This window comes from Lepisma saccharinum, chromosome 16 (assembly GCF_977018435.1).
Source record: "Lepisma saccharinum chromosome 16, izLepSacc3.1, whole genome shotgun sequence".
Lineage (NCBI taxonomy): Eukaryota > Metazoa > Arthropoda > Insecta > Zygentoma > Lepismatidae > Lepisma > Lepisma saccharinum.
Window position 1 is genome coordinate 2,925,244 of NC_139244.1, and position 19,621 is coordinate 2,944,864.

Genomic DNA, 19,621 nt, shown 5'->3' on the forward strand with positions numbered 1-19,621 from the left:
CATCGTATCGGTGATCCGTTTGTTTACAGAAGGTCTCAGGGATTTTGATTTAGACCTTAAAAGTTATATGCCTGTCACGAAGATGGTATTGCTTATCGCACATGTGTCAAACATCTATCGCCGAGCTTGCAATCTGGTACTTCGGGAACCATGTATAATCAACACACCTGTGGAGTTATCACTTAGTGCACACGTTTCAAGCACCTTACTTTAGAGAAACTCTGTTCGAGAAGTGAGACTTCTTGGAAATCAATGAAGCTGTTGCATGTCAAAAAGCGAACACAATTTTTCTTGCTTATGGCGTCACCATCGAGAACCAACTGAACTACAAATTAAAATTATTTTTATTACAAATATTCAGACAAATGTGATCCAAAACGATAAGAGAAACTGTGATCTAACTTTCCCGAACATAGAAGTTTGTATTGTTTTTAAATTAGAGATATGTACCATTATTTGTGAAAACTAACATCTACAATGGTTGGTCAATAAATAAACAAGACCTCTTCTTTAAATTAACAGGTCGTTAATAAACAACCCATGTATTATAGCACACTCAGCATGAAGACCATTCTTTCTTAATACTTATATATTTTTATTTCACATAGTACATACAAAGACATATTAAACTCTACAGACAACACACTATGGTTTCAACAATTGGATACAAATTAAGTAAGGTTACTAATGCTTAAGAATATTTTAATAAAAAAACAAAGGTAACACTACCTGTACAAGAGAGGAGCCAAATGTTAATACAAACAAAATCTTGGCAAGACTTCAATAACCTCATAGCCAATAAATATGTCATCGATTTCAGTTTAATTAACCAGTAGATACAATGTGTTTTTATATTATTGGTAGGTCAGAGTTGAACTAATAGTATAACTAATACGGTGGATGTTTGATAGTTCTGGTAGAACAGGGGCTCCCAGCAAAATTCATAGTTAACATAATTTTGCAAATGCTTCTAAAGATTTACCAAAAAGCATCACACAATAGTATGGCAGTTTCAATCGATACTATACAGTGGTCAAGTTTCACGACTTCCCATTGATGTTACTGAACTGTCTTAGTTTACAAACTTTGATTTGGAGAACATTTCTTAAAAATTAAATTTTTGCCTTTCTATTTAATATATTGCAGTCCTGAGAAGCATTATTAGTTTAATATATTGAAAACTGTTTTTTCATATTTATATCATATTCAGTTCATTATGTTTGAAGTCTTCAATGACGAATTTACAAGCAGTATCCAGGAAATAAGTCATGGTTTCTCTACCGAAGAGAGAGAACATAACATTACATTTACCATGTCAGCCCCTGTGCTTACATCAGAAAAGCTATTGTCTTTTTAAAATACTTGTTTTTCCCCACACCACACAATAAGCCTGAGATCAATAATAAATCGATTCATTTTTAAATGATAAGAGAACGATACGATAATTAGGTTTGTCCTTGAACGTTGCCACGGACAATGGAACGAATACCCGTTCAATATTGTTACTCTGAAAAATTTTCCCATCATTGAGAGAACTATAGTCATGTCACAAGCCTTCCTGGACAAGGGGGTTTCAAGAAGCAAGAACAGTAAACAGCAGAGCACACAGATCACACACACAGTTCATTTAGGCCTACAGAAGACTACAGAAAATAGAGTTTCAGGTCAATTATCTGCAAGTTGAGCTTTAAGTTTCGCACACAACCTCTGAACTGAGAAATTTCGAAATACATAATCGCTATATCTGATAAAAACTCCAATTTGCTATTAACATGTGCCAACACGAATGCGTACAATATTACATTAACCTGTAACAAGAAACAAATTCTACCAACAATTCACATTTAACAATCGAGAACTCCCTTTTTTAAAGCCAAGAACATGACATGTTTCTAAAACGTTGAGCGAACATTGTTTGGAACAGCTGCCATCCGATTATTTGGCTGATTCACAACCAAAAAAGTGCAATGGCTTCTAGCGTCCTATTCCTTGCAGTTCGATCGCTTAGTGATAAGAGTATAGTACAGTGCTTGCAGCGAATTCTGGACAATTGTGAACTCAGATGTGCAGTGAAAACTAAGTATATTTGCTACAAGTCAAGAAAAGGTGGTAGAAATGTGCAAAGCAGGCCTTGCTAAGTCAGTTACATTAAAACCATGAAGGACATCAAACAACAAAGTTTAGGGCATTGCCTTGAAGAAGAGAAGCCTTGGCATGTTCATGAGGGTGCTAGCAAGATCAATTTCCTGGAACGCACATTGAGTTGACAGTAAAATAAAGGATCAAAAATTTAAAGCAGAGCAGAGTGAAATTTGGGAGAAACAGTTGAAAGTCGACGAAGAAGCATGGTCCCTCTAAGAATATCTCATTGGTGCTTCTAAAAGGTACTTACTTTTTGTTGAGTAATCTGAAAACAAATGCACCAACTTAACACAGCACGTGCAACCAAATAAACACATATTGCACTAGGAAATCTGAATTTGTGAAGGACGGTATGGTGTTAATTTGTTGAACATTATACAATGGAACTCTTTATAAACAAAAAGTTTGATATATTGAGGGGAAAATGTTAAGCATTTTTGTAATAAAATTTGTTAATTTCTGGACTAGCTACATTTTTTTGATCACCCACACCACTCACAAACTAAAAAAAAGAACTCGCAATTCTCTGTGTATAATAAACTCATTAAGTTCTTGACACAACACACCTTAAATTAATGTGCAGTTTCTTATTCTTACAGTATTAAACACACCTCCTTTCGACTGAAATAAAAAAAATGCATGTCATCTGTCGCAATCTCTTTATATGTAATCAGAACCCTTGTAAATAAACTGTTCAATAGGTCACTCATCGTCCAAGACCTCTGCAATATTCCCTCCCCTTTTTTCAACAAATTAAAGGACACTAAAAATTTTCTTCTTCTAGTCCGCACCAGTAAAGACAGTTCTCAAATATGGACGTCAATGAATGTTAACACCCTGACGTATTCTTGTATTTTCATCTCATCCCAACAGATGGCACCATGTGATGGTCTTCATAGAGTCTTGGCTCTTTCCAGCAAATCTTCAACAAATTTCTGTAAAATAAATGAAACAGGTTAGCAAATATATGGATTATAAGCTTGAAAGAGAAGCGAGCAATGTTATCAATAGAAGATCAGAAAGTCAAAGGTAATTATAACGCTTACATTACATTCTTAAACAAAATTTGCCCCCTCAAAAAAATGGTGGATGCAAGAAAATAGTTGCACCAAATGAGTATATACTGAATTATGAAGGAAGAATCTCAAACTAATGATTTCATATGGAATCCATATTATGAATGGATTTTTTTCTCATTTTACACCACTTTTCTGCGCCACTTTCTGCGCTCATCGCAACAATGGGGACGAATGATGATTTCATGAAATCGATGAAGGGGTATATTGATAAAGGAACATGCATATCCACTCTAAACAGAACCGGTCCTATGTGGGTGCAGGACCTACAATCAAAACTTATCAGATTGTTGTTCCTTAGTGCGAAGTATGGGTGTCCTATAAAATCGTCATATAAACATTATTACGTTTAATTTATATATATATATTTCGTATTATACCTAAGAGCAACAGGAAGAACATGTTGAAGGTTAAAACCAAGAATAATGAGGCGCTAATGTTAAAAGTCAATGGTATTGTTACAACCCATAAGTATGCATTGCCACTGTTTACGAAATCATGAAAGCAACCTAAAATTACTAGAATTTGTATCGCTTTTCCGTATACAAGCCAGGTAATAATAAAAATCATGAGGTAATACGGAAGCGTAACCAAGCGAAATAATGGTTGGCTCGGAAGTTCAGATGCTAGAGCAATGGCACGGTATACCAGAGACGCAGGTTCGAATCCTGATGCTCAATTTTTATCAACAACTATTTAAACAAAAGAAATATGTATCAGTGTTGCAAACACCTTAATTTTTCCCCAATAAGTTCATAATAACTGTGAATGTCAATTTAGGACAGTCACAATTAGCTGTACATTTAGAGTGGGATATATAGGTATTACCAAGCAAATTGTCCAGCACCATGTTTATTCCCTTTATTTTACTCATTTAGATAATTAGATAGGCGAGAGTTGACAACTCTTCACCATCATTATGTAAAAAGTCAATCTTGAAAACACTAAGATTCGAGAGAAAAATCAATGAAAATAGTCATGGATGATTTGGCGAGTAATATTTGAGCACTGTTCTTGCAACATCAAAAAACGAATTAAACTCACCTTCACATCGAGCGGTGATTTCTTAGCGTCTGCAAGCAGTTCCTGGAAAATAAAGAAGGCAGTGTGAGTGAAAAATGAACATTAACATTAAAATGTTAATTATATAGTATTTTAATCTGTGCATGCAGCATGTAACGGACGATCACGAAGAAAACGATGTGGTTACTGCTCAGTTTCTACGTTCATGTGTGATTTAACATTTCGCTTGGGGAGGGGGGTCAACGAAATTCCTTCTTTGAAGCAGATAAATGCACATATTATTATTATTGAGGCATTCCAACGTTACGTGTGATATTCACATAAAATGTAACGTTCTAGACATGCGATTGGATTATAATATTCACAATGAAATTATTTCATATAATTATGAAGTACAAGGTGGTTATAATTAAAGTGACGGTGTTCAGAGTGGTACAGCACGGGCTGTAATGAGAGTAGCAGTCTGAAACTTCGTAGATATGATAATGAAGCAATGCGCTCGCGAATTATGAAAAAAAAAAAAAAAAATAGTTCCAATTCTCGCCACCAGGGTAAAAAATGGCGCTGTAAGCAGTCAAAACGTGGTATAGTTACAGGAAAAAGGCAGGAAAGATCAAACACATGAGAACAATGGCTCTGGCATGTTTATTAGGAACTATGGTTACAAGAACTGTTCAATATGGCCTCCCAATTCAGCAACATGCTGCATTCGTAACACGGCATGGTCGACGGTTGCTCGCAGCATGTCTGGTGAAATCTGAGCGACATGTCATTGTATGCTAGCCTTCAGATCAGGCAGAGACCGGACATGTCCCTGATAGACACGATCTTTTAAATATCCCCACAACCAGAAGCCACATGGATTAAGGTCGGGGGATCTGGAAGGCCAATCATCTGGAAACTGCCTAGAGATGATGCGGTCATTAGTGAAGGTTTCTCGCAGCAAATCTTTCACGTGGCGAGCGACATGTGGTGTTGCCCCATCTTGCATGAAAATGGTGGTGTGTTCACAGTTCCGTTCTTGCAAAGCTGGAATCACGTGTTGCACAAGGAGGTCCCTATAACGTGCAGATGTCACTGTACACCTAACAGGCCCTCGAGGTGTCATCTCCTCAAAGAAAAACGGACCAAGAATGAAGGAGCTAGTGAACCCACACCATGCAGTCACGTAAACTGAGTGCAATGGTTGTTCCTGCACAACATGTGGACGAGTGGAACCCCATATGCGACAGTTCTGAGTATTCACTGTACCGACCAGAGTAAAATGCGCCTCGTCAGTCCACAGAATATTCCCCGGCCACATGTCATCCACTTCCATTCGTGCCAAAAACCGATGGGCAAACTCACGGCGTTGTGGAATATCTTGGGGTTTCAATTGGTGCACAATTTGAATCTTGTAGGGATACCAGTGTAAAATGCACCGCAATACCTTGCGAACTGTTGACCAGGGGAGTGACAATTCACGTGCCACAGCTCTAGCACTGGTTGCAGAAGTTGAGGCATGTGCTGCACGGTCAGCTACAGCTACAGCAACTTCGTCCACAACTTCCACGGGGATGGGCCGCCTTCCTCTCCCTGGTGCAACACCCAATTCACCTGTTTCCTCGAATTTCTTCATCATCTTCTTCAGCCCATTAATTGACATGGGCCCTCTTCTCAGCCCTTTCTGTTGGCGATATTTCCGCAGTGCAGCGTTACTATTGCTCCCATTCTGGTAAAACAACTTCACTAGCAGTGCACGGTCTTTCTTCGCAATAGCCATTGCTTTTTACACGGGAAAAATCAAACTTTTAATGTTCGGCGAACATTCACATCACTAAAGGAAAAAAAAACCAACAAGCGTCACCAACAACAACCAGGGAGCTCACACAATGGTTAGGCAATGTCACCGACTTTGACGTCAGAGTTACGGAAAATTCCACGTTTTGACTGCTTACAGCGCCATTTTTTACCCTGGTGGCGAGAATTGGAACTTTTTTTTTTTTTTTTTTTTTTTTTTTTTTTTTTTTTTTTTCGCGAGCGCATTGCTTCATTATCATATCTACGAAGTTTCAGACTGCTACTCTCATTACAGCCCGTGCTGTACCACTCTGAACACCGTCACTTTAATTATAACCACCTGGTACTTTGTAGTGTCTGATAACAGATGAAAAAACTAGTAAGTGATGACATAGCCTGAATGTATTTGTTTCTGAAACAAATAAACTAATGATAATATACGCATTCACAAACATTAAACCTTAATGCAATTAAAAACAATAATAATTTCCAGATTGCTTCATTTTGTTATTTACGTGGATATGGAGAAGGACCACTTTTCGTGGAATGACCCTATTGGTTAGGGTTACCAGACGTCCGGTTTTTCCCGGACATGTCCTACATTTTAGCCTTATGTCCGGCGTCCGGGAGGAATTTGAAAAATATCATAAATGTCCTACATTTTGAGCGTCACATAATATTAATTAGGAAAATACGTAACAGAACAAAATGATGAACGTTACAAGTCTATGGACTGCGCTTCCAAACTCACTAGTAAATTTATTTTGATTCAGTCCTTGCACAAAAAGAAAAAAAGTTTGTCCTGCTATTAAACAAACGAGAAAAGGGAAGCAATTCATGAACAAAGTTTTGGGACCACTTTCTGATAACGTCCGTGTTCAATGCCTGAGCAGAATTTCTTTCCTTAGGGTTTATACTGATGAAACAAGATGTTGCCCATTCTTATTCAATATAAATTGATTGTAAAGCATGGGTATAGAGAACAAAATTATTCAGGGTGTCTGCCAGTCATGAAAGTCAAGAAAAAGTAAAGAAATCAACAAGTAGGTCAAGAAGTCAATAAAAAGGCAATAAATTATTCTTGTGGTCAAGAATTTTTGCTATCATAATGACTGATTGGTTGATTTAGTTTATTTTACTTCACTTTTTTCTGTCCATTTGGGTAATTGCGAAGATGAGGATGAATGGTGGTAAGATAAGATGGATGAAGGAACAGTCACACCAACCGACACAAGCCCCACATAAGATTATACTGGATGCGAGTCCAGACGCCAAAGCCTCGCTTGTCTGTCAAACACAGTTCAGGATGCATTAATACGAGAAAGTAGATCTAATGCCCTTCTTAAATTCAGCTTCAGTTTTTATCTTAACTGGCCCTTTGGTAGGGTTTTTCTTTAAATAAATATTTATTTTGTTAATTACTAATTTGAAACTTTACCTAAGTAGTGGTCGAATAAATAAAACGTTAAGAAAAACGGAAAAAGTTCTAGAAAAGTCCAGAAAAAGTCAAGAATTCTGGATGTGCTATTTTGGTAGACACCCTGTTATTGATCTAAAAACTACCCAAAATGAAACTTCTGGAACCATTTTCAATTACGGTAATTGCTGAATATTAGTTTGCTATTACAGGTCATAATGCAAATGTTGAAGAGAGTACATTCATTACCATCAGCACAACAGACTCACGAGAGAATTTTTTTTTTTGTAAAGTCTGTAAAATGTTTGGTACTGGTCCCTATAATTTTAAAGAGTTTGACTGCCCACTCTAATATAAATATAGTTTGACTAAATCTGAAATTTTGATACAAATTGTCTTCTCTGAGAAATAACACTTAAATCATGTAGTAAGAGGTGCATTGATTAGTATAATTGCAAGTTTTGAAATTTTGCATTTAAATATTGATTGAGAATTCATTTTTTAAAACTGAAAAGTGTCATTTTCCTACTACTTTCTAATGTGTTCTATAGAAACATGTTTTATTTATTGAGAATGTTTTGTGTCCTACTGGGAAAGCATGCCCTACATTTTCCTTACAGCGATCTGGTAACCCTACTATTGGTATCATAAACAATTACTAGAATACAACACTACGATAATAACTGCGTAATAATTTTTATTTTCTAACAATTTCTTCTCCAAATAATCAATGTTCCATTGCTGGCTCTACTGGTTTTTAAAAATTCTCTCACCACATCTTAGCATCTGTCACATTTCAGTCACTTTCTACTGAAAAGTTTTACATGTCCAGACTTTACCAAAACATTGAACCAAAAATAAGAATCTTCAAAAGAAAATGACGTACAGAACAAAAGTTGAAAAGCCATATAATTGTTCACGAGAAATGGTTGCAAAACCCACAAGAAAGAAACCTTAACAAAGGCCCCACGGTGGCTCACTGCATTTTTCTTTCATAATGGCGTGTTAAGGAAGGAAGGGGGGAAAGCTGTACGTAGTATTGATTCCAGGAAATTTGATAGATTCACAACCAGGAGTTCAGTGACACAGCTACTGTTGTTCTACCTTCTGCATTATAAAAACAAACACAAAGACCCGACCACCAGACGGTGTCACGCCAGTCCAGTCTTAGTAATGCAGGAGGGTCCACTAACGCAATTTCACGTGCATCACGAAACTGCAGCAGCGCCACTTGCGGCAGGATCTTTATCAAGGATATCCCAAAGCAAGGCCGTGGCCTGTTTGAATGGTCTTGAGTGACATAAAATATAGATTTACTCATACTTTGCGCAGATCACAGACTATGTCACACTTGCAACCAACCAACTTGGAATACTTCTTTAATACACTTGCAACTATTGAAATTTGAGAATATTAGGATGACATTATGAGTAATATAATCTGTATAAAAATAGCTCTGGCGAGTTATTAGCACCAATAGGTAAATCTATGATAATTCAGGGTTTATTTTACCAAATTATTTTACTTCTACATGTACACTTAAACTACAATTTTAACATACAAATAGGTTTCTGCACTATAATTTGCTCAAGCTTATGCTTTTCACTGTAATTTGCAGTTGTCTACAGTTAATTGTGCGTAACCATGATTTACCTATAAAGATTTGGTAGTTGCAGTATGGAAAGAAAACTGACTTTATCTCCTTGAGCAAGGTCCACTTAACTTATGAACTTTTCATCAGTTCCAAATCGCTAAAAATTCTTGGAATATGCCTGGTAGAAGATATTTAAAAACAGCAACAGTCAAGGAAGAGTCTAATCATCGACAAATGTCGTCACCTGTCATTATGCCCTCACGTGATCATGGAGCGAATCCCTTTAGGAGGCCGCAACCTGCCAAATGCCTCGTAGCGCGTGACCGTTGCAGTTGGAAACTTGTAATAACGTGGAGCACTTCTCCCCGCTGTTGCGGTGCATAGCGGCCGCAATGCTCTTGGACTAAACCCCTCCTCCCCCATTAATATGCAATCCATGTTTAACTTCATATTGAGGGCAGCAGCATATCTTCTGGCTACTAGGTAAAAACTTGGAAATTAGCTTCTTCAATTCGACTTGAAATTGATCCACGATGGAAAGGGGGGAACTGCTGTAACTGCCAATTACGATTAGCTTCATGCGGCAGATCCACTTCATTACACGACACAGAGTTTCCAATGAACATTTCTGCAATGTCGTTACGAAAATGCTACTGGCTGGTTTGTTTGAATTAGGTTAGTTTACGCCGCTTTTCTACCAGTTTTCGCAACGATGAGGATAAGTGATGAACGAACCCTCACCAAGAACATCCAGGCTGCGATTCGAACCCGAAACCCCTGGCGTAGTAGCGCTCTGCTAACCATTCCGCTGACCTCCGTGGCGGCTATCACAATTTCTACCACATTATTTTAACTGTAGTTATTTTCTCTTAATTTTGTTATTCATTTAGTTTAAAATGTCCTCTTCTGTATTCATTACACATAACAAATACAGTACAGAGAGTGTTTCTGGTAAAAGCTTATTCCGAACACAATTGATAATTGTCCAAAAGAGTATTATTTTCTGCGTGATTAGTGACCATTTTTTAATATGGTGGACAATAATCCAGTCGATTTACCACGACTTTCAGAACGTTATCAGGACGTCATTTCTTACATTTGTGCAATTTTTTTTGTCTCATAAAATTTTCCTTAATTTGCCTTATGACGTTTTTCAAGCACTCTAGGCGTAATATACAAATATTACACGTCACATTGCTTCGGTAAAACACAAACGCAACCTGGGATAAAGAAATAAGAAACTACTTACAATTTTTCGATTTCAGGCTTCAGCCATCTTATTTCAGTAGTCCTCATGATAATTTTTTACCTCATTCTTTATTGATATTTTTTCTTTCCAGAATCGAATACAAGTTGACATAATTTCTACAAAGTTTTATATTAACAAATTTGAATATTTTTTTTACAATATTGTCTGATTTTAACTTATTATTGAATAATTTGAAATAAAATAGGTTTAAAAAAAATTGCTACTATGTTGGGATATGGTTTGCTATGGTGAACAATAGATGGCTCTGGACTTGAGTATTTTTCTAACATTTTTCTTTATTGTTTCTGAATGTGGAAATGAGTTAATATATTGATCTTTTTTACAGAATTTAGAATTATATTTGAAATTGAGAAGATAAACCACGTGTAGGAAGATAACGAAGTTTAATTTCTAATTGTCATAAAGAAAAATGTATGTAATTTCCTTTTATAGAAGTAATAAGAAAGCTAAATTTCTCTTGCCAAATGGCTTTGATATCAATATCATTTGCATGATATTGATATAGCCTATACCATAAAGGATAAAAGCAACAACATAGTTAAGGATACATCTTGCAGTCGAAATATGAAACTATCAAGTATTTATGACATAAATCTACATTTATTGCAAGGTCAACATTACATTTAATATTCGCCGTCAATCCTCGTACTGAGAAGTCATTTTAAGTAGACTTCGTATTGGGCACAGCAGTCTCATCCAAGGTAATTTTGCTGCAAGGGCTGGACCCTCCAATGTGTCGTGTCTGTAATGCTATTTTAAGTGTTCGGCATATTCTTATTGAATGTGCCGATATTACTTTCGCAGACAGAGTTTTAACCTTCCCAATTGTTTATCATCCACGTTTGGCGATGACGAGTGTTTTAACAAATGTTTTTAGCTTTTAGAGAAGTTGTTTCTGTGTTTTGCTTGTCCTCTGAGAACCTTGAACTTTAACATTCCTCAAGGGCCGGCCACCATGGTGGAGTGGTTAGTACATCGTACTACGACGCTTCGAATCCCGGCCGGGGCATGGATATTTGCGAGTGTCCACTCATCAAATTAGCCAAAAAGTGGCACAAAGCGAAGTAAAATAAAGCAAATCAATCAACATATGTCAAGGGAGCAAAATGGTAATATGTGCCGACGTACCCAAACATTTTAGTCATAACATTCGCCGTCGTTCTATTATTCATGGGTTGGCAAAACTTCCTGAATTATTTACTCGAAAGTTAATTCCCAATGTCTTCCAGGTAGCAAGGCGCCCGTCAGCCGAGGACGGGCCCAGAGGTGGCAGGTGTCTGCCCCGTGGCCCCCGGCTCTCCCGTGAACCCTTCCACCCCAACCCTTCGGAACGGGGTATCGATCCAGAACGGGCAGAATCGGCAAGCAACCCCCAAGCGACTCCAGCCGGAAACTTCTTGGATTCGGCGATGCGACGGTCGAATTCGAGACGTCGGTCGATTATGGACGACTACACGTAAGGCGCATGGAAATTCCACCTAAATCAAAACTGAGTTACTTATTGATAGGGACATTGAATTTTCGCGATTCGCGAAATGTAAAAAAAAGATGCAATTTTGAACATCCTGCACGTAGCTACACCCCCAATGATGAAATATGCATGAGTTTTATTCGCGAAGTAATGCGAAATGTGTGCTTTTCCACGAAATAACCGTGAAATATCATCAAATTAAGTAGAAAACACGCAAAAACCGCCAATCGACGTTGTGCGCGCAAACTGTCGATTTGTAACGAAACGTTTGCCTAAAGTTTAGTACCACTTGCAGCTGAAGAACGTTAGTAGATAGAAAACAGGCATTTAAAAACAGACCGGTTATAACCGGTTATACAAGTGTCATGTGCCATCGGGCTAAAAACATCAAGTGTCATGTGCCATCGGGCATTTAAAAACAAACCGGTTATAACCGGTTATACAAGTGTCATGTGCCATCGGGCACTTAACAAGTGCAATCAGGTAACCCTGTGTCGGGATGTGCCATCTTGCATCTTGGAACATGCATGTTAGAACATGTTATTTCCCAGTAGGGAACAGTGCATCTTGGGCTAAACTGGTTATAACTGGTTATACAAGTGTAACTTGTCATCGGGCACTTAAGAAGTGCAACTTAAGGCTATGCCTACCCCTCTGCAAGAGGCCACCCCTCTGCAAGAGGCCACCCACACCCACACACACACATACATACACACACACATATATACATATTTATTTCTGGTTTAAGTTCAATTGAGCACCAGGCTCAATTTGCATATCTAGTATTAAAACAATGTAATTCTTCTAGAATTGCTCCGTGACAACAGAGCCATCTATGTGCAAATGCCTGAACTCGGTGAACATTTGGGAACAAGTCAATTTTTTTCAATACTACATCATTTTATACTCTCTTTGCCAGTAATAGGGAATGGTAGTAAGTGTTAGACAAAGTACTTTGGAGCTGAATATGCCTTTCTTAAGACGTCGTATATTGCTAAAATATCTTTAATTTACATATTTCTCATACCGCCGTATCTTGTTCTATTAGGCCTCTTCAAGAAAATTGCCAATTAGTGAAAATTAATTGAGCACAACAGCAAAAGAGGCTAATAGGCAAGCATACAATGATATGGGGATATGTGAATTGTCGGTTTCTTCAATCCAGATAAAAGGATTGAATAGAAACTGGGATATTTTGCATCCAGTTTGTTTGTTCTAATCTATTCATATTTAGAGTCAGGCATATATCAATACACACGGCATTAGGTCAGTGCTTTCTGGGACATGCATGTTTGTACAGGTATTTGTGCTAGGCCAGTTTCCCAGATTCCTGCGCCACGGAGTTGTGGGATCAATATTCGGGGCAATTTCTCGGCGCGGCAAGCAACAGGTGGGATCGGATCGATATTTCGAGCAGAACAAGTTCTATCGCACGGTGCACAGTCCTATTTTCCTGCAGCAAAAGCTCCGGCAGTTTTATTCTGATCGATTAGTTCCAGACAATTCCGCTCCCCTAAGCGTGGAGGCGCTGCGGTCGCAATTGCATGCACGCTCGGCAGAAAAACAGGAGGTGCATTCAGAAAGAAAGTACTTCGGCAAAAATGTTGGAGAATAGCTCATGTTTCTGAATGCACCCCAACCCACCCCCATACCTACCTACCCACATCCATACATATTTACTTCCCGGTCCACTTCTATTGCATCATGTTGTACAATATTAATTGATGACATAATGTGATTATGTGGTATTTTCTGATTGGTTGCTTATGACATAATGCGATTATATATTACGTTTAAATAAGCAGTGTTTCTATTGGCTCTGTAAAACTATAAAAGCCAGGGCACAGTGCAGATTCTTCACCATTGCTGGATCGGTAGTGGAACCCACAAGTGGGGGATAGAACCTGAACAGGCTCCACCAAAGTATAGGAGACTTGAAGCATATAATTTGGCGGAATAGCCCAAGTAAGGTCATAGAGACTGATACAATAAAAGCCAATTTTTGGCAGGGGGGGGCCAAAGTGGTTCCTAAATACAAAATCTCAAGAACTAATTGACATAGAGCTATGCAGTTTTTTTTGTCTGCCTGGTACTCAAGTGCTCTATTATTGTAGACTATAGTCGAGAGCCCCAACTCAATTTTCTTCTCTGATTCTTGTTGTTCTATAGCTGGTCTAGGAGGTTTTTTAAGTGCTAAAGGTGTGTGAATATAAAGCTCTGTTCTTAAATATTGTATATTAATAATTTATTGCCTGAAATTATACAATTTGAAAAAGAAACCTATAAAAATAAACATATACCCCAGTATAAACTCTATTTCATGATATTTGTTGTTTTTTCTATAATTTTTATTAACATAAAATTATAACAATTTTAGTTAAGTGTGAGTTATTCCAACAATTTTTTCTAATTGTATATAAATAAACAATAGGTAAAAATGAGTAACAAAATAATTAGATCAAACCAAAAACAAGAAATCTTGTATAGAAATGAATATACTACAACAGACATAGATGATGATCTCTCAGATATTCCAAATTTTCTGGCTAAACTGAAGCAAAAAATTATAGATGCAATTCAAAGCATGCTTTTGAAATGTTCCCTCAAAATATACTTCACTCTATCCTCACTGTATATAAATCCTCGTGGTGAACAAGAACAATATTCTCATTGTACCCGTGTGTCAATTTTACACCGTGATGATATCACTTGTTTGAATGATATTTATGATAAAATGTGTGAACAACTTAAACTGAAACAACAAGAATTTGAAGGCAGAGGTTCAGGATGGCGATTGTGTAATACTGATCATAAACTTGAAATTAAATTAGCTCGATATACTCCCCTTGGTGGTGGGTCTAGTTATATTGAGCTGCCCAAAAAGATTAGAAACAAACATGCTGTGTTAAATATTCAAAATGAAGATGATATGTGTTTTCTTTGGTGTATTATAGCACATTTTTATCCAGCACCAAATAATAAACATCGTGTCTCTCACTATATGAAATATTTTGATGAGTTTGAACAAATAATGTTTGGTATCCAATATCCAGTAGGTATTTCAGCTATCCAGCAATTTGAAAAACAATATGAACAGCACCACAATCAACCATTAGCTGTGTTTGTTTATGGCTATGATGAAAAATTCCACATTAATGTACTTAGACACCATCCACCAGCTAATAATGCACATATTATTAGATTGCTGTATGTTTCTGAGGGAAATCAAAAGCATTATTGTTTGATACAGGATCTCCCAAAATTAGTGAGAAACCAAATAACATTATATCATAATAGAATTACCATATGTGATTGTTGCCTATCAATATTTCATGGCACAAGTATGAAAACAAGAGAAGAACAATTAAAGGAACATATTGAAAAATGTTACCTCTACCCCTGTGTGACTTATAAGTTTCCACTCAAAACTATAAAATTCAAAAATTTTAAATCACTAGTGCAGCATCCATTTGTGATCTATGCTGATTTTGAGACAATACAGAAACCAATGGCAGTATGCCTCCCAGATTCAAATTCATCATACACAACACATATTGCTAAACATGTCGCTTGTGGTTTTGCTCTGAAATTGGTAAACACATATCACACAAACAGTCCACCCCCTTATATTTATCGAGGTGAAAATGCAGCCCAAAAATTTATCCAAACTCTTCGAGAGTGGGTGGAAACACTTGCTCCAATTTTACATAACACAAAACCGATGAATGATCTTACACCAGAGCAACAAGACCAACATAATAATGCAACACAGTGTGCATACTGTAACAATAAGTTTGATTCACATTGCCCAAAAATTCAACATCACAATCACTATAGTGGGGATTTCATTGCCAGTATTTGCAATCCATGTAACTTGAAAATACAGAGATACAAATTTATTCCAGTATTTATTCACAATTTGCAAAATTTTGATGCACACTTGTTTATCTCAGAATTGGGATATGATGCAGAGGATATTAATATTATACCACGCAGTAAAGACAAATATATCACCATAGAGAAAACTATTAGATTAAAAAATGGAAAAATTGTTTCTCTCAGGTTTCTTGATTCATACCAATTTCTATCTAGTAGCTTGGCAACTCTGGTGAAACAATTAACCGATAGTGAATTTGTTCACACGAAGAAATATTTTGGTGATGATAACATGAAATTGCTGAGAAGAAAGGGTGTCTACCCTTATCAATACATGGATAATTTTGATAAATTTAATGAGACACAGTTACCACCACGAGAACAATTTTATAATCATCTTCAAGATGAGGAGTGTAGTGAGGAAGATTATCAATATGCCCAGAAAATTTGGAATACACTAGATTGTAGAACAATGGGAGATTATCATGACAAATATTTGATTCTGGATACCCTCCTATTATCTGATGTGTTCGAGGCTTTTAGAAGTAGGTGTTTCCACATATATCAACTAGATCCTGTATATTATTACACAACACCTGGTCTATCCTGGCAGGCTATGTTTAAGTATACAGGAGTTGAAATTGGTCTTGTTGACAATATTGAGCAGTTCATGTTTATTGAGTCTGGTAAACGTGGTGGTATAGTACAGTGTCCTTTGAGGTATGCAAAAGCCAACAATAAATATCTAGCTGATTACAATCCTGGCAAATCTTCTACATACATACTATACATTGACATGAACAATTTATATGGTTATGTCATGACCCAATCACTCCCAATTGGGAACTATCAATGGATGACTAATGCAGAACTTGAAAACCAGGATTTTCTAAATTGGGGTGAAGATCATCCAGTGGGTTGTCTATTAGAAGTTGATTTAGAATATCCATCTGATCTTCATGATGAACACCATGGATTTGCTATGGCTCCAGTTTCTCAGAAGATTCCGGGTACAGGGGAAACAAAATTGGTGTTATCTTTTGAAAACAAATATAATTATGTGCTTCATTATCGACTGTTACAATATTATGTCAAGCATGGTTTGAAACTCACCAAAATCCACAAGGGATTGAAATTTGAGCAACAAAAATGGTTAGCCCCTTATATTCAAGAAAATACAAATCGCCGCATACAGACAAATTCCAAGGTTGAGAAAAATTTGTATAAATTAATAAACAACTCTATTTATGGGAAATGTCTAGAGGATAAAAGAAATAGGGTGAGATGCTCTTTGGTGTCTGATCCTAAAAAAATCCAGAAGCTTATTAATGACCCCACATACAAGAGCTTTAACAGCATCACAGATGATCTAACTCTTATTGAGAGGAACCCTGTCAGTGTAATATGTGATGCACCAATAGCTGTGGGTGTTGCTGTACTTGAATTATCAAAGTTGGAGATGTATAAGTTCCATTATGATGTTATGAGGCCCAAAAATAATATTCAGATAGCCTACATGGATACTGATGCTTTTGTATATGTAATAAAAATAGATGATTTATACAGTGATCTGTTTTCTATGAGAGAACATTTTGATTTTAGTAACTATCCAAAAGATCATCCACTGTACAGTGTTGAAAATCAGATGATCCCAGGAAAAATGAAAGATGAGGTGGAAGGGTCCATAATATCAGAATTTGCTGGCCTCAGGCCAAAAATGTACTGCTTAAAGATAGATGGCAAAAATGAAATAAAAAAGGCCAAGGGTGTGAGTCTAAGCTGTACTGCTAAACTCACAATAGAAGATTTCAAAGAGTGCCTATTGAAAAATGAAACCTTATTAATGTCAGCTCATCATCTTACTAGTAGATTGGATGGTGTCCATACCACTATAAAAAACAAAATAGCACTCAATGGCAATGATAATAAATTGCAAATATTAGATTGCAATGTTCATACAAGAGAGTATGGACACTATAATACAAGCAAATCTTGCAACAAATGTTCATCATAGATAGATGTAACTTAAAAATTGTTATATCTCCATCCCTAATTGAGCTAGGAGGATGGTTGATAACTTGTTAAACATATAGAAATTAAAATTGTTCTATTATTCTTTCATTCTTCACATCATATATGTATGACTTCTCTACAATTAAAATTGCACTGCATGTAGTGTTCTCTGGTAGTGCATCATGAAATTCACATACTATTTTAATATTAGTTCTATCATTTATAACTACTAATTTTCTTTTTGAAGCATTTATTAGAAACATTGGCCTATGAGCTATGAATTCATCTGGATCATAATACATATTCATATTTCCTTCAGTAACTCTCTTAAAAGCAGAGTATCCTTCATACAATTTTAAATAATCTCGATTTGCTATGTTCAAATTGTAATTTTCACGCGGGAACACTTCATTTCTACCATTCTTTAAATATATGTTTTTAATTTTACAGTCATCAAACTGGCTGCTGTCTTTTTCTTGATTGTCATCTCTTGCTGTTTGGAACAGTACAGCTACAAACTCTGGCATGTCATATCTTAAAGATTGAAACTGTGTTGTAATATCATATTCAAAAAACTTGCCTTCCACAGCTTTAGATATGCACTGGTAAGTATAAAAAACTAAAGGAATTTTTGGATTCTTCAAGATGTTGGATTTATACTTGAGAGAATAATTTGCTTCATATTCAACAATTGGCATTCTTAGTTCCATGGACTGTATAACACATTTTACAGCCTCTGGCAAGCTAGCATCATTTGCTGTACCATCTGCATTTAAAGTTTTGTACCTCATGATGGCATTGTTATCATTGGGTGCTCTACGAAATATGATGCTAAGACCTCCTTTCCACATGATCTCTTTGTAATCACTAAAGAATCCAAATAGCAATCTCATAGGGAACAACACTGTGTGAGATTTTGTTAGAATTTTTGTACCTGCTTCGAATCCAGCAGCTTTGTAGTAAGCACTTTCTGCTTTAGATAGTTTCAAAGTTCCTATTGTAGTGGATGTAATACCAGGGTAATCAATTCTGTCTATGACTGTGCCATGCTTCTTGACTTCAACTTGTGAGAACAAGAAGGGTACAAAGTTATTTATAAGTTTCACATTAGCAGTAGGAGGAAATTCTTCACCAGTGCTCTTCTTAACAATATCAAATTTTATATACAAATCTGATCTGTGTGGATGAATAAACCCATCCCCTGCTGTGATTTCAAACTCGATCTCTTTGTTGGGTTCATTGAGGTTTGCAAAGGTCCTCCTGTTTGGAGGGAAGGACTGTAATTCATAACTTTCAATATTTTCCATTTTGGGTATTTATTTATTAAATATTTATTTCAATTACTGCAGTGGTATTGGCACCAGCAAAATCAACTATCTCATTCTTCTCATTTGTGATTGTTATCTCTATGTAATTAACTTTGTCATGTGAAACTGGAAAATAGATTGGTGGGATGGGGGAATAGAAAATTGGCTCCATGAATTCAGAATTTGGTTTGAATGTAGCTATGATACCTGTTTCCTTGTGTCTACCAACTGAATTTTCTTCAGCTTTGATAATCATCCCTTTAGCAATGTTGCAGTGAATGTTCAATGTCTCTATAGCCAAGAATTTTGGTATGAATTTACCTATGTGTCTAATACCTGGTTCTAGTTTGGTGTTGTTGGGAAATCCTAAAATCTCACCCATGCTAGACAGGTCTACCGTTTCTTGAGCAGACACAATCTCCACTCTGTGTGTTACAGAATTCTGAGATAGGAGTACACTGTTGCCAAGTTCTGATTGTAAAGTAGATAAATTATACTGTCCAGGGGGAATAACAATTTTCTCATTGCCCACAACTATAGAATTATTATAATTTGTTACATTTGGAATAAGATACATGCTGTAGAAAGCTCTGAGAGCTATGGATTTTGGATATATGATATCATCATGGAGATGTAGTTTCAAGATCGATGTC

The 19,621-nt window shown here is 36.5% G+C and overlaps 1 protein-coding gene across 2 annotated transcripts in view; it reads right to left on the minus strand.

Annotated features, from left to right (window-relative positions):
• Positions 1-506: 506 nt before the first annotated feature.
• The window catches only part of LOC146000198 (protein phosphatase 1 regulatory subunit 14B), a 214,249-nt gene continuing 195,134 nt past the window's right edge, over positions 507-19,621 (minus strand). For both annotated transcript variants that reach the window (XM_083137575.1, XM_083137576.1), the window contains exons 4-5: positions 4,263-4,304; positions 507-3,077 (exon numbers count right to left, since the gene is read on the minus strand). In XM_083137575.1, the coding sequence (XP_082993701.1) occupies positions 3,036-3,077; positions 4,263-4,304 (84 nt within the window). In that variant the 3' untranslated portion in view covers positions 507-3,035. The remainder of the gene's footprint in view (positions 3,078-4,262; positions 4,305-19,621) is intronic.